General features: G+C 46.7%; 5 protein-coding genes across 8 annotated transcripts; 2 read left to right on the plus strand and 3 right to left on the minus strand.

Moving 5' to 3' along the window:
• Positions 1-27: 27 nt before the first annotated feature.
• On the minus strand, positions 28-717 carry LOC118505658 (UPF0235 protein C15orf40 homolog). Its single transcript, XM_036041749.1, has 2 exons — positions 399-717; positions 28-323 (listed from the first exon to the last, which is right to left on the minus strand). Exons 1-2 carry the CDS (start codon positions 679-681, stop codon positions 121-123), a joined length of 486 nt encoding a protein of 161 aa, XP_035897642.1. The 5' UTR covers positions 682-717; the 3' UTR covers positions 28-120.
• On the plus strand, positions 697-2,759 carry LOC118505655 (glyoxylate reductase/hydroxypyruvate reductase). 4 transcript variants are annotated; one of them, XM_036041744.1, is made up of 4 exons: positions 697-896; positions 1,443-1,639; positions 1,715-1,882; positions 1,949-2,759. In XM_036041744.1, exons 2-4 carry the CDS (start codon positions 1,572-1,574, stop codon positions 2,676-2,678), a joined length of 966 nt encoding a protein of 321 aa, XP_035897637.1. In that variant the 5' UTR covers positions 697-896; positions 1,443-1,571; the 3' UTR covers positions 2,679-2,759. The 4 variants fall into 4 exon arrangements, with proteins under 4 accessions (XP_035897637.1, XP_035897639.1, XP_035897635.1 ...); XM_036041746.1 differs by having other exon boundaries at positions 1,453-1,639; XM_036041745.1 differs by lacking the exon at positions 697-896 and adding an exon at positions 1,037-1,374.
• Positions 2,749-3,434, minus strand: LOC118505659 (U6 snRNA-associated Sm-like protein LSm3). The gene is made up of 3 exons (XM_036041750.1): positions 3,275-3,434; positions 3,092-3,199; positions 2,749-3,007 (listed from the first exon to the last, which is right to left on the minus strand). Exons 1-3 carry the CDS (start codon positions 3,290-3,292, stop codon positions 2,828-2,830), a joined length of 306 nt encoding a protein of 101 aa, XP_035897643.1. The 5' UTR covers positions 3,293-3,434; the 3' UTR covers positions 2,749-2,827.
• A 245-nt stretch (positions 3,435-3,679) lies between these two features.
• LOC118505657 (probable H/ACA ribonucleoprotein complex subunit 1) lies at positions 3,680-5,005 on the plus strand. The gene is made up of 2 exons (XM_036041748.1): positions 3,680-3,840; positions 4,150-5,005. Exon 2 carries the CDS (start codon positions 4,160-4,162, stop codon positions 4,832-4,834), a length of 675 nt encoding a protein of 224 aa, XP_035897641.1. The 5' UTR covers positions 3,680-3,840; positions 4,150-4,159; the 3' UTR covers positions 4,835-5,005.
• Positions 5,006-5,034: 29 nt separating this feature from the next.
• LOC118505656 lies at positions 5,035-6,435 on the minus strand. The gene is made up of 4 exons (XM_036041747.1): positions 6,242-6,435; positions 5,931-6,086; positions 5,341-5,848; positions 5,035-5,283 (listed from the first exon to the last, which is right to left on the minus strand). Exons 1-4 carry the CDS (start codon positions 6,258-6,260, stop codon positions 5,088-5,090), a joined length of 879 nt encoding a protein of 292 aa, XP_035897640.1. The 5' UTR covers positions 6,261-6,435; the 3' UTR covers positions 5,035-5,087.
• Positions 6,436-13,497: the final 7,062 nt, after the last annotated feature.

Raw genomic sequence — 13,497 nt, forward strand, 5'->3', positions numbered from 1 at the left:
TTTTGCTCCCAGTCCTACACACACAACTTGGGTGTAAATCCGCTTCCTTATTGACCCCAACATCTTTATTTATCAGCCTTGTAACCGATCAAGCTTCGCTTACCTGTCGCCCGTGTATGTCTACGTTCCGGCGGACGCTTCATTACGAAATATGGCCATCAACTGTTCGGGACTGTGCCGACAACCGTCTTTATCTAGCACGATCGTTTTCTGCCGTGATTTGGATCCTCGGTCGAGACTGATATCGCTTTTGCGTAGCTCCAGCAGCTTGGACAGATACTTGATCAGCTCCGTGTTCGCTTCACCATCGATCGGAGGAGCAGCTGGTATGGAAAGGAGAAATAATTTGGTAGACTATTTCGCATTACTTTCGCTTTATAGGCCAAATAAGTTCTTACCGATCTGACAACCGATTCCTTCCTCGCTAACATCCGTGATTCCGCTCGTTTTTGCTCCCGGTTTGGCCAATATCTTTACGATCAAGTTCCCAGTCTTGGCGTCCACGAGCACGGGTCCATTCGAGGCGGGTGTGTTGCTAGGTTCCTCTTTTCCCGCTTTTGAATGTTTTCCACCGCCTGCTTTGGTGGATTTCTTGGACATGCTGCTAAACGGCACCGGTGTCTGCCAGCGTGTAGGATTGATCAATTTTGCAAGGGTTGTTTTGATCACTCGGCGGTGCATTTAGAATGTCAAGCTGGCTTGGGGTGGGCCGATTTTGGGTCGGTTTGTTTACAAACAGCTGAGTTTGACAGTTCTTTCCCGTGTGGAAATGGCAGGATTTCTCCCCACCCGGCAGCGGGAAATCTTGCAATTTGCTGGTTTTATGTGTTGGCCCAACAGCTAAAGGGAGCATATTGTCTCGTGTTTGATCAGTCGTTCGATTCGCTCGTCCCGATGTAAGTATAGCTTCAAAACAGGCGCACCTTATCAAAGAGAAAGTAAGCAGGCAGGCTGGCTGGCTGGCCGGACGAAAGGCGACGGCTTCACCGTGACATTGATTGGGCTGCTGCTGCTGGTGGTGGTTTTGTGTGTTTGTGACCTCATTCGTCTCTCAAGCCATCATTATCAAGCGTTCGCGGCAAAGTGCGCTGGACACTCTGCGTCGTTGCAGAAGAGGCCACACAGTTCAGCACCGAAGCTGCCGAATCGTCTGCGTCTGGTGGTTAAGTTTGAAAATGTAAATTAAATTTGCATACCATTTGCCTGTTTGAAGTAAAGACGCGAACGGCGGCGTGTGCGTGTGTTGATTGTACACAACCAACCTTACATAAGGCTCAGGAAGAAGGACAAGACGGACAGGCGAGCTGTACGATACAAAAACAAACAAATCGTTTATCGATCAGGATCGCATCGCAGCTAGGAACTTGATTTGGGGTGCAGCTTGTTTGTTGTGTGTGCGTGGTGTGGTGTACCTTCGTGGAATGAATCCCGTGTTTCGTCAGCTCTTTGCAGCTCTGTCGAGTGCTGGCTTGAGAGGGATTAATGTGCAATCGAGGCAGCTTCAACGACCGATCGCCACAGCCTGCAGGGCAGTCACGTCCCAGACCAATCGAAACTATTGCTGCTTTGAGATGAAACCGAAGGTGTACGTGACCCGGAACGATTACGCCCGTATTGGGTTGGATCTGTTAAGAGAAGAGTAAGTTGCTTTGGATTGATTTGCTCCTTTTCAACAATTGCAATAAATGTTCCGCGGTTTCCCCTTTTTTTTCAGATGTGATATTTCACTCTGGGACGAAGCGTATCCTGTGCCGCGGGACGAGTTCCTCAAAAATGTGGCCGGCAAGGATGCGATCTACTGTTCGCTGAACGATCGTATCGACAAAGAGTTGCTCGATCAGGCAGGGCCCAACCTTAAGGTCATCTCTACCATCTCAGTTGGGTAAGGTTGAAGCGGCCAAACGGAAGCTACCAAGCGCTAAGAATGATTGTTTCCACTCTCCTGCAGCTACGATCATATCGATGTGAAGGAATGCAAACAGCGAGGAATCCGCATTGGGTACACGCCGGACGTACTAACCGATGCCACGGCCGAGCTGACGGTCGCACTGCTGCTCGCAACGGCGCGCCGTTTATTCGAGGCCAACAAACAGGTACATACGGGCGGCTGGAAATCGTGGTCTCCGATGTGGATGTGTGGCAAGGGCGTGAAAGGTTCTACCGTGGGCATCTTTGGTTTCGGTCGCATTGGGCAAGAGGTGGCAAAGCGCTTGGCACCGTTCAAACCGTCCCGGATTCAGTTCACAAGCCGTACGGACAAGTTTCTCACGGCGGAAGATTTGGGCGTCACGCAGGTTCCGTTCGACGAGTTGATTGAAACGAGTGATTTCCTCATAATTGCCTGCTCGTACAACATAGAAACGGCCAATCTGTTCAACGATGCAGTGTTTTCGCGCATGAAACCATCGGCAATCTTAATCAACACCAGCCGCGGCGGTGTGGTAGAGCAGCACGATCTGATTCATGCGCTGCGTGCGGGTAAAATACAGGCGGCAGGGCTGGACGTGACCACACCGGAACCTCTCCCCCTAGACAATCCATTGCTTACGCTACCGAACGTTGTGGTGCTGCCTCACATAGGCAGTGCGGACATTGAAACGCGTATCGAAATGTCGCGCATCACTGCTTGCAATATTCTGGCCGGTTTGAAGGGTGTGAAGATGCTTTCGGAAGTTTAGTTGCGCGAGCCGGGGCGCGATGCGATTGTTAATATTCGTTGCTCGCAAATAAAATGTCCATATTGACCGATTTTCACTTAATGTTGTATGAGAATGTTTTCATTTCAATCTTTACCAGAAAGGATCCAGGTGGTCTTACGTGGAAATGTTTAGCTACCAACACGCATCGGAGGTGAAACCAGTATAACGCCGTCGCCGCGCACAAACAACATCGGAATGGTGCGTTTGGTCGTTTTGTACACCTCCTCGTACGTTTCTTCATCGATTTCTACCGTGGTCACTGTTTCTTCGGCATCGCCCAGTACCATGTTGAGATGTTGATCGAACGCCTGTTGAAGCAGTGGAAGAGAAAAGAGGGAAGTAGAGAGAATCAGTAACAGGCCAATTTGTCGAGGAAATGGGATGCATCTTACATGCAATCGACCACGCAATTCACGTTCGTAGCGCATCTTCACGTAAATCTTTTCATCCAAACTCAGCCGGATGAGGTCCAATGGCTCCTTCACGGGGATGATCGGCATCTGGAAAACAAAAGCGGTCCATACCAGAGTTAGAGACGGTATTCATACGGAGCGAGTTTTAACCTATCAGCAGACCTGTTCTTCTTCAGCCATTTTGAGCGTTGAATTGAACTATTTGAATGAAATTGGAAGATTCTACAGGCAAATGCAGCTGCCGGTGCTGTATTTTGGTTTTCCCACTGCAGGACGCGGATTCGCAGATTGGCTTTGAAGTTTGGAGTGTAAACAAATGTAGAAATAAGTGAGTCTATACTATGGTTTGTATACTTCAGTGCCAAATTTTTACACTTCAATCAGCAAAACGACAATAACGTGGACAATAACGTGAGAATTCATCACAAAGTTATTAAAATTATTATTTTATCATTATTCACCATAAATTATTCGAAAACATTATAGTTTCCCGATAAATCAAAGGAGGGCTGCCTGTTCGTAGAATAATTTGACAATGCGTGTCGGACTAGACTTGACAGTTGTCGGAAAATGTGACTGACAACCGGCTGGTTGTAAACATGTGGTGCGTATTGTTTGGAAGAGGACAACGTGCCATGGGCTTGTGAGCATCGTAATTGAAAGCGCACTTGAATTTGTTGCAAAATTAAAGACAATTGACTCTAGACTGATCGTGTTATTGGTTTTTGGTGAGTATCTTGTGATAAACGTTACATGAGATTTGTACATTTTGTGTTAAACCTACATTGCCGGCCTGAATCGGCGCGTGGTGGTGTTGTGTTTGTGACAGTGTACATTTTCTATTATCTCAAAGCGAAGAGTACTATTAATTTTGAAACTGTTTGTTAGGAAGTTAAGAGGAATAGGAGCTTTCAACTGAGATATCTTTCCCAAAGGCATATTATTACGCTAACTAGAATTGAATGGGGACAAAAAGCTGCCATCGGAAAGGTCCTAACCTCAATTTTACTGATCCGCTTGTTTACCTGTCGTTGCAGTTTGTACGCTATGAGTTTCCGTGGACGTGGTGGCGGCGGAGGTGGTTTTGGTGGCCGAGGAGGTGGCGGTGGTCGTGGTGGCCGAGGAGGCGGTGGTGGATTTGGTGGTCGTGGTGGCCGGGGAGGTGGCGGTGGCGGCCGTGGCGGTTTCAATCGCAGCTTCGCAGACGATGGGCCGAAGAATCTCGTTCCCCTCGGATACTACGATTACCCGTGCCAGGAGGACCTGATTGCCAAGGTGGAGATCGAAAATGTCCCGTTCTTCAATGCACCCATCTACATGGAGGGTGAAAAGCAGATCGGCAAAGTGGACGAGATTTTTGGCAATCTGCGCGATTATTACGTGTCGATCAAGCTGAGCGATAACATGAAACCGGACGGATTCCAGCAAAAGCAGAAACTGTTCATTGACTCGGCGAAACTGTTGCCGCTTACGCGATTTTTGCCAGGCAACCAGACACGCCGACCGGCTGGTCGGGTGGGCAAACCGGGTGGCCGTGGCGGTGGTGGTTTCCGCGGCAGAGGCGGTGGTGGTGGTGGCGGCGGCGGCGGTGGGTTCCGTGGCCGAGGAGGTGGCGGAGGCGGCGGTGGTTTCCGTGGTCGAGGAGGCGGTGGTGGTGGTGGCGGTGGATTCCGAGGTCGTGGAGGTGGTGGAAGCGGTGGTGGCCGTGGAGGTCGGTGGTAATTATCATTGTAGTTCCATGTGTAGCGGAACACTACACGCGAAGAAATGTCGCCTAGGTCTACGGAAGCTTACGCTGTGTCCGTAAGAGAAATTGTCTATATAAGTGCTGTAATGTTTAAGGTCGAGGAAATATATGTGTTTCTTCCTGATCATGAAGAAGTATCGTCGAAACAGAGGTTGTTAATAATGGAATCCTCGCATCACATACTTATGTTATTTATTTAGTAGACACATTTCTTTCTGCATCTACAATCTAGTGGCAAAGGTTGCTAGGATCTTCATAGCATTCACTCCTGCATACTGGACAGCACTTCTTCTCTTCCAACCACCGGTCGATGCACGGACCATGGAACTGATGAACGCACAGCTGCAAGCTTTTACATGCTGCCTGATCGATTTGCTCCAAGCAAATGGGACACACCGGAGGCAGTTGGTTCGAACAGTTTTGGCTGTAGAAAGAAAGAAAATTTAAGCGTCTTATACAACGAGACCGGCACGAACGATACCTCGCCACTATTTCCGAGGCAATGATCCGGGGTGGTAGGAACGTTGCTATGAATCGGACAAGTTCAAACTCATCCATGCAACAGAACTCGCGCCGGAGTTTGAACTCCTCCCAGTACTGATGGGTGCTGGCGAAACAGTGTCGACTGAGCAGGTGCTCTGATAAGCCGCCGGAGTTTTGCTGGGTGAAGCAATCATTCTCCAGCCGGAAGCACACACACACTGGACAATGCAGTAGCTGAAGTTGGTGCCCTCCGTTAGGGATAGCACTGCGTGGATGTTGATCGCGTGCATGTTCGTACAGTCGATCGACGGTCAGCCGGTCCAAGCCACAGTACGGGCAGGTGTAGATGTCGATGGCATCGTACTGATCGCGGTTCACCTTGCGGGAGTATTTCGCGATCAGCTCGTCGTACGCGATCAAACGCTGTAGTGGATGGTGCTGCTCGGAACAGACTGGACTGTACTTTGCACATACCAGGCAGCGGTACGTGCGTCCGTTCAGGAAAACTGCAACGGGGAAGACCGGGATGAGCGCGCAACGTTTTTGGGAGATGATCTGCTGTCCCTGCTGGTTCTTGCCCATACTTACGGCTCATTGTAGTTGAATGTTGAAGACGCTCGTTTTGATTGTTGGTGCCGTACCCGTTCGCTGGGGAATGCGCGACTGTTATGCGTCGCGCACGGATGGATGCGGACAGTATTGTCGATCGCAACGGGAAAAGGTGGTAAGCGTTGATCCGTATGACTGATAACAGCGCGGATAGGAAACGGATTGAAGGCGATCGCACATCCAAAGTACAGTGTGTAACGCATCAACAAATCGAGTATGTGTGAGAGAGAGAGAGTAACAATGAAATTTTGCTTACATTAATCCTATTCCTACACCAAAACCAGTACTACCTATTCGGTAATGAGGCATGAGCACTGATAAGAAATGCTATAACCCAAACCATTGAGATGAGTAAAACGATCAGCTCGTGTAAGAAAGGGTTAATCTTTGATTCTTCATCTATGCATGATGAGTAAATTATCGATTCAATCGTTGAGCATAGATGGCTGAAAAGACACGAGTGGTAATGGCAAATTGATAATATTAATCAATCAATTTACGCTTGTATGTGGCAGCAATTCACGTACCGTTAACGGCTAGCATCTCCGCTCACCACACATGAATCTCACCACAATCTTCACCTTCCACGTGGAGGGGAAATTCACCACGGTGGTGAGTGTATCCCTTCCTACTTTTGCATACTTGCGTTTGAACGTTCGGCAGGGATAACGTGTTCGTAGAATGTCTTTTAAAAAAAAATTTAACTCTGATTTTATTCTTGCCGACTTGTGTTCCAATCTTTCACGCATGGCTCCTAACATGTGAAGCTATCATCTTTGAATTGATGTTCCCACTTAAAGTCCCAGAGAAAAAGCAAGATGCGTTATGGGAATTTTGAGCCACGCTTGCCACCATGTGGCAGATGGTGCGGGATTGTCCTGCTTTTCAACGATTCTTTTCAACCTACGCAGCAATTATATACGCTTCATGACACCCGTGAACCGTGATCGATAAATGCAAATGTGAGGCACTTTTTTTCCTTCGTTTTTTTGTTAAGATGTTGAATTTCTTTGGACCCTGCCAATATCTTGTGAATATTACATTGACATGCCATTACGGGCCTGTGCCCATCTCGGTCGCCTTTTGGAGCCGAATTGTTGCATACGTTTAAAACTTTATGAAAAAAAAAGAAAAAGGTTGATAGGCTGATGATGATGGGGCGGTAGGGGGGCCGTAAATCGAAATGCCAACGTCTCTGGCATTTTCACAGCGGCGCATAGATAGTTTGCCCAAAAGCGAACTTCACATTCACAGATAGTTTCTAACAGTTATGGTCACAGTGAGTGGAGGCAAATATACGTAAAAAATACATTAGCGACATGTCCAGATTGGAAAATATTGTACTGAAAGCGGAAGAATAAAGTAGCACCCCAGCTAGCGTTTTGGGCCACTCTCAGCGCAGGAGAGTGCACAGATGTGGAATAAAATCCATTTCCTGTCCTTTCGCGACTATCAAGCTGGGATCCATCTCTCGTTTTACCGAAACATGTTTGGCAAAAGGGTGTAGACGAAATGCAAAATCGTTGGAATTGTTCCCTCGAATCTCTTCGAATCGGTCGTGCTGGGTAGGTAGGGTTGTAAAAAGGAAAAATAGAAGACCGGCAGTAGTACATGGGTTTCCCTTTTTTCTGGTGGCATGTTTATCTCCATCTAGGGGAGAACTGTTGGAGCCTTTCACATGCTGAAGTTAAAGGTGTTGAATGTGAAATCGTTTAACAGCTATGGGAATTTTTTCAAAATGGCACCCTATTGAAGGCTCCTGGCTAATGATTCCCGCATCACAAAAGCGGTGAATCACGACTGAGGGGAATATTATGCAGAGTCAGATACGAAAAATACGAGAATGAGAAATTGTCCTTTTGCGCACCTGTCACGCTTGCCTGTCCGGGTGATGAATAAAAAAACGAAACGTTGAAACAATTCCAGCAAGCCGACGATCATCGCTCTTCAAAACCACTCAGCCGTGAGATATTGAAACGAGCTTCTCGTCCGTCCGGGGGACCACCAAACCGGGCCGTTGCAGCCACGGAAGCGTTTCCGGATCAGTGCGTACGTGTTGAACTTGAGATTGAACTACACCAAAAGCAAAAAAAATACTTAAACTGTACATCATTGTGAGTAACTGCCCGAAGGACGAAGGACACATGCCCAGCCCAGTGTCCCGGCCTCGGCTCAACGAATCAAAAATCACCGGCGATGTTGCACGCCTGCAAAGCCAAGGGAAATGGGCCCAAAAAATTGTCGGCAAATATTGACCGTAGGGCAGCTATGATTCCAGAGCTGGGGACCGGGGGTTTTTCCCCCGGAGGAAAGTATTTCGGACACCTCTCCAATTCGCCGTTCATCACTGTTTGTTGTAGCTTTCACGCGCGCTCCCGTTCGCTCTATCTTGTCCGTCGCGACATTCTTGGGCATTCTTTGGCATCCGCTTTTGGGGCAAGCTGCCTAAGGAGTGATTCAGATTCTATCGGAGTTGTCTGATAGAAGAAAAAAAAATGGGAACCGTACGTATCTCACGCCCCGTTGGTAGTCGGTGATAACGGACAATCAAACAGCAACGTCGGGGTGGTTGCTGTTTTATTTATTTGGCCATTCCACGAGTATTTGCTTTCTCCACATTCCACTGTTGGGAAAATTGTTGGCACGCCCGATGATGTCCTTGGAGAATTGATGGTGGCTTGACTTGCCCAGCGACTGGCTTCTTGCCAGGTCAGGTACATCCGGTAGCCTCTATTTACGAATCTACTTTTCATTTCCATTCCGGCCATTGTTTACCCATTTTGCGCCAACTGGGGCAACCTGGCTCGCGCGCTAGGTGGTGATCTTTGGAGCGGTGATTTGTCAACCCAGAATGCCGTCAAACAATGTGCAATCAGTCCTACATTCGAACCGATTCACGTATCCTTCAAAGGTTCGATGAAGATGTTTCCCAGCCTGTCTGGCGGCCTTGAGCTTGTGGGTTCTTCAACTCACTCGAAAAAATAACTACAAGTTCTCGCCTCCCAAAAAAAAAAAACTGGCATTTTCGCGTGAAGTCGGCACAACACACCGGGGAGCCCACGTACGTCATACTTGATTGATTGATAAAGCATCCGCACAAAGGTCTATCCGGTGTAACCTTGAACCGAGCGAGCGGCGAGATGTACCGGGCTGACACAGCCTGCGATTTATGGCTTAGCGTGTGGCGCTTTATGCGAGTCGTTATCGAAACAAATGCACTCATATTATGATGGTTCCCTCCTTTCTCACCTATTCATAAGCTACGTTTGATGTAAGCGAAGTTCACGATGAGCGGTACTTGCGATGGTTTGCAAATTCTGCCTAATGAAAGACACGTATTTTTCGTACAAACAGGCTTCACAACGGTGAATAGCAATTGCGGGGCACTATGTCCAACGTGAAAAGATGAGGAATTGAAGCCTTTGAAGGGCACGTGTTGGTTATGAATCCCCGAGGTCCCACCGTGACCAGCTCCTGTACCAGGCACAGCATCCAGTTACTTCCGATGGGTTACTCAACGGTGAACACGATGGCAGTACGAGTGGCCTTCTAGGAAAGTACGTTAGCAAGCGCTAGAATTCGTCCAGCACTCGCATACAGTCATGTGTATACTAGCCAACGCGGTTTGCGTTTGGTTTCGAATTTCGTTCACTCGGCTCGTTACCGTTCTCCGAGGTTTGGCAGTCTTGTGTTTTTTGGCTGGAAAAAGGTCAAGTAGAAGATTGTTTTTCGAAAGAGGTGTACATATTTGTCAAATAACGTCAAGTATACGTTCGATTGATTCGGTTGACCTATCTGAATACAGTCGTGCTTTATCCGCTTCAGGTAGAAATGGTGCGTAATTTGACCACATGCTGGGCTTACCTTAAGCTGAGCGGGGTTTTACTCAACTGCCAGAAAATGTCGTCATTCAAAACATGGCATTTCAATGCTCTATACAGTGAATTGCATACTTTCAGGCGGATCACTATTTTTTAACTTTCGTCGAATTGTACCCCTAAAGATATGCAACTCGTGTAGCACATTTGATACTTTTTTTTTGACTTGCCATAGCAACCGGTAGAGCCATAGGCACAATAAGTACTTACACATCTTGCTTTATTTTTATTTTGAGGGAGCATAAAAATTGGTGCATGAAAAATTGTCTGCCATCAACTAGCAGTCTGACGGACCACCACCTGTTTGCGGGCGAAACTGGTCTAACACGGACGTGCCCCGAGCTTGCGTTTGTCGAAGCATCAAATTCTGTACCTTTTTCGGTGGATCCATGCGTGAACCGTGAGACGCGCTGGCAGGTTCTTCATTTGGGCTCTTATGAAAAATGGCTAGTACGCGAACGACATTGCACATCGGCCGTAACGTCTGGTGCTGGTTGTTGTCCTCTGGCAGCCTATCTCTCGCTCTCTCTCTCTCTCTCTCGCTCTCTCTCTCTCTCTCTCTCTCTCTTTCTCTTTGCAAACTGTTAAGGTTATGTTGCAAGGAACAATTTATCACGCAGGCTACACCGAACACGAGCCGTACATTAATTAGCACCACCGGGCTAGACTGAGTAGCGAAAGTTCTTTTAGCGGTGGGCAAATTTTTGGGATTTCCCATTTTTGGGGAAAACAATTTTTGAACTGTCATAAAAGAGCTTTATTACCTTTTAATTTGAAGGTCGCCCTAGTATTGTAATTTTAAAACATATGCTTTCGCAACGCATATTTGCAAAAATCGGTTTGGTGGCCGGATGTGTGAGCGAACGTTAACCGAATAGACGCAAGAATTATGATGACGTTTCGTGTCTGTTCTGCGACACACTCAATGATAAATGGGGCAGCCCATTACAGCGCTGGTTGTTGTACGCTAACCATCGTTTGCTATTGGTGCTGGCGTAATGTTTTATGTCAGCATAATTTAGGCCACTTTTTGTTGCTGTGCTTCCTTCCACCGGGAACAAAAACACCATTCTGAGTTGACCTGTGAGCTATGCTCGAACCGACGTCCATACAAAAACAAACACACACAGGACATTGGACACAATTTCTCCCCCGAAACGGTGACAAATATTTACTGTGCGAGTGCATTCTTCATCTAATGAGTTTTATGCTAATGTGCGCATTCGTCAGGTGCGAGAGCCCATTGGGACAGGTAGCACCGCTTCGTGGAAGGTAGTCCGGCGAGACTTGCCGTCCACTTGCTGCCTGGTGATGGCTCGCCCTAAGTCTTGTCGTCGTGGGAATAAAAAGGGAAAGGCATAAAAATTAATAAGCGTCGTAAATGAATTGTTGTAAAAATCAAGTGGCTTTTCGGGCGGTAAGAAAGTAGGGGTTTTGCTCCTTTTGCTGGTAAGCAATAAATTGTTAGGCCACCACTTCCTACCGTCCGTTTCCGTTTTAATGTCGGAGATCACTTTTTAACGGTCGTTTATTATTTTGCGGAGCCTATTGGTTTTATTAATTCAAAGCAGTGAGTTTACGGTTTTATGAAGCTTTTTAGTTTTCTTTTATAATTTATTCTAAAAATTTTTCTATTTTTGAAATTTATAGCATTTAAATGAGTGATTTTAAATTCCTAAAAGTTGAATGCTAAATATATAAACTTCACCCAACCCGATCCAAAGTTATTCGGAAAGCATACTGCGTGTACATAAACTTGAAGCAATTTGGTGAACACTTTGGTCCGTCCCATAGCACCCGTTAAACAATGAAAAACTCCATTTCAGCGAGTAAGATGCAGCGCCAACAATCGCACAACATCATAGTTCAATTTGCGCTTTAAAACCCTCACGTTTCCACGCAAACGCGAGACCCCAAGAACTTGGCATAAAACAACAATTTGCTGCTTCTCAATTTTTTCGTCCATTTTCTTTTTCCGGTTTGTTGTTGCGTGACGACTAAGATCTTACCTTGTTTCCCGCACCTTAGTGGGCAGCATTCGGCTCGCGCTATCCTTTTCGGGCGGTGTATTTCAGGGTTTGTGTTGGGGTTTTTTTCCCATTCTCTCCGTTTTCTTTGACTCACAATAAAAACACATTCTATTCTTAAAGCAACAATCAGCAGGTTGGTTGGTGGGCATGGCGAGCGAGCGGAAAACAAGAGGAAAAATAGAGAAAGATCTTCAAAGTAGAAGAAAAACTTTTGATCTGAGAGAAAAAGGTACAAGAAATAAAAAAAGGTAGAGAAAAATGAAGCTTTCGTGGTTGGTTTCATCAAATTTGTGTGTAAAGAAAAGGTCCCTTTTCATGGTGCTGGTGTACTAAGCCGGTAGTAGTGAGGTGCTATAAAATAGGTATAATTTTAATGAATTTATAGCAACTTTCGGAGTTGAAGAAAGGCTTCCTTCAATAATGTTTTTTTATAGCAATTAGCTGCAGTAGGATTCCCGTAACTCACCCCAAAAAGGTAGATACACCCTTAGTGCGTAAGTATTTTTAACCATCGAAGATAAAGCAAACATAAATGTCGGCCATTTTCCAGACCGCTTCACAGAGCCTCGTTCCAAAATGCTCCCTGCAAATCGTGCGTATCTGGGTCCGTGTGAAAAGAAAAATGGAAAACAACCCCCCAACCCCCCGCGAAAAGCCGCTTAAAGAAAAGGTTTGCCCAGTGCCGCCCGGTTCTTTGTTGCTGGTCCCGTTGTTCAACTATTCTACCCAGGCTTGGCTAGCCGCTCATAATTGGATTTTAACCACAGAAAACAACCGGTTGCGGTTTTTTTCACACTCTCCTCCGATACATTTAACTTTTCTTCATTAAGCCGAACGGGAGTGGAAAATTAAATCTATTCCTCGGCCGGTTTTTTCTTTCTATCTCTCCTTGTGTTCGCCGAACGGTACAGTACACCTTGCCCGATGCCGATTGATTGTGCTTTGATTACATTTGTATGGGTTTCGGGGAAGGGCACACACCATCTTGCAGGCGGATGATGATAACAAATTTGGTCCAATTTGGACACCGGGCACGACGTCGAAGCTGCTGTCATGCGGTAAGTGCAAGTGCCACGAGTCGAGTCGCTGTCAATGAAAGTGAACGAGACGAGCTTAAATGGGGAGCAGAAATTTATGAATGAAAATGGTACGGCATGTTACGGAAAAGTGTGTTTCGCAGTTGGTGAACAGCTCGTTTTTCACTGAAAGTGCTCATTTGCATGCTATTTATCCTTCCTCTACTGACTGGGGAGAATGGAAGCGCAGTAATACCTTCCTAACGAGTCTATGAGTGTGCCGGTAAAAGGTTAACGGGGACAATGAGATACTAATTTATGGACGATCTGGTAAGAGTGCCATTTTTTCCGCCACCTCATTAAAGTTTGCGAGACGAGACGGTGACACACCTTCGGGACGAGCCAGTCCCAGACAAGCGAGAGAGGATAAGTGGAGGACAACAAGAAAAATCACGTACCGGAATGCCTTTAATTATCGATAAACACACACACAACGATCCTCTAAGACCCATTCTGTCAATGGTTCGGAATTGAGCTCGTGCTCGGGAAACTGTCTGCGAAAGCCGGTCCAAACCATTATAATTAAGGTTGACAGCCTGGAAAGCACTCGATGGGATCAGCT

The sequence above is a fragment of the Anopheles stephensi genome, chromosome 2 (assembly GCF_013141755.1).
Source record: "Anopheles stephensi strain Indian chromosome 2, UCI_ANSTEP_V1.0, whole genome shotgun sequence".
In the NCBI taxonomy this organism is placed as follows: domain Eukaryota; kingdom Metazoa; phylum Arthropoda; class Insecta; order Diptera; family Culicidae; genus Anopheles; species Anopheles stephensi.

What these genes read in the sequence shown, in the direction of transcription:
- LOC118505659 (XM_036041750.1), bottom strand. An exon ending in AATTGCGTGGTCGATTGCAT is followed by an intron (nt 3,008 to 3,091) that starts GTAAGATGCATC and finishes CTGCTTCAACAG; the next exon opens with GCGTTCGATCAACATCTCAA.
- LOC118505656 (XM_036041747.1), bottom strand. An exon ending in ACATTCAACTACAATGAGCC is followed by an intron (nt 5,849 to 5,930) that starts GTAAGTATGGGC and finishes TCCCCGTTGCAG; the next exon opens with TTTTCCTGAACGGACGCACG. An exon ending in GCCTCGGAAATAGTGGCGAG is followed by an intron (nt 5,284 to 5,340) that starts GTATCGTTCGTG and finishes TTCTTTCTACAG; the next exon opens with CCAAAACTGTTCGAACCAAC.
- LOC118505655 (XM_036041742.1), top strand. Translation starts at nt 1,422, where the DNA reads ATGAATCCCGTGTTTCGTCAGCTCTTTGCAGCTCTGTCGAGTGCTGGC. An exon ending in TTGGATCTGTTAAGAGAAGA is followed by an intron (nt 1,640 to 1,714) that starts GTAAGTTGCTTT and finishes CTTTTTTTTCAG; the next exon opens with ATGTGATATTTCACTCTGGG. An exon ending in ATCTCTACCATCTCAGTTGG is followed by an intron (nt 1,883 to 1,948) that starts GTAAGGTTGAAG and finishes ACTCTCCTGCAG; the next exon opens with CTACGATCATATCGATGTGA.
- LOC118505658 (XM_036041749.1), bottom strand. Translation starts at nt 681, where the DNA reads ATGCACCGCCGAGTGATCAAAACAACCCTTGCAAAATTGATCAATCCT. An exon ending in AGGAATCGGTTGTCAGATCG is followed by an intron (nt 324 to 398) that starts GTAAGAACTTAT and finishes TTTCCATACCAG; the next exon opens with CTGCTCCTCCGATCGATGGT.
- LOC118505657 (XM_036041748.1), top strand. Translation starts at nt 4,160, where the DNA reads ATGAGTTTCCGTGGACGTGGTGGCGGCGGAGGTGGTTTTGGTGGCCGA.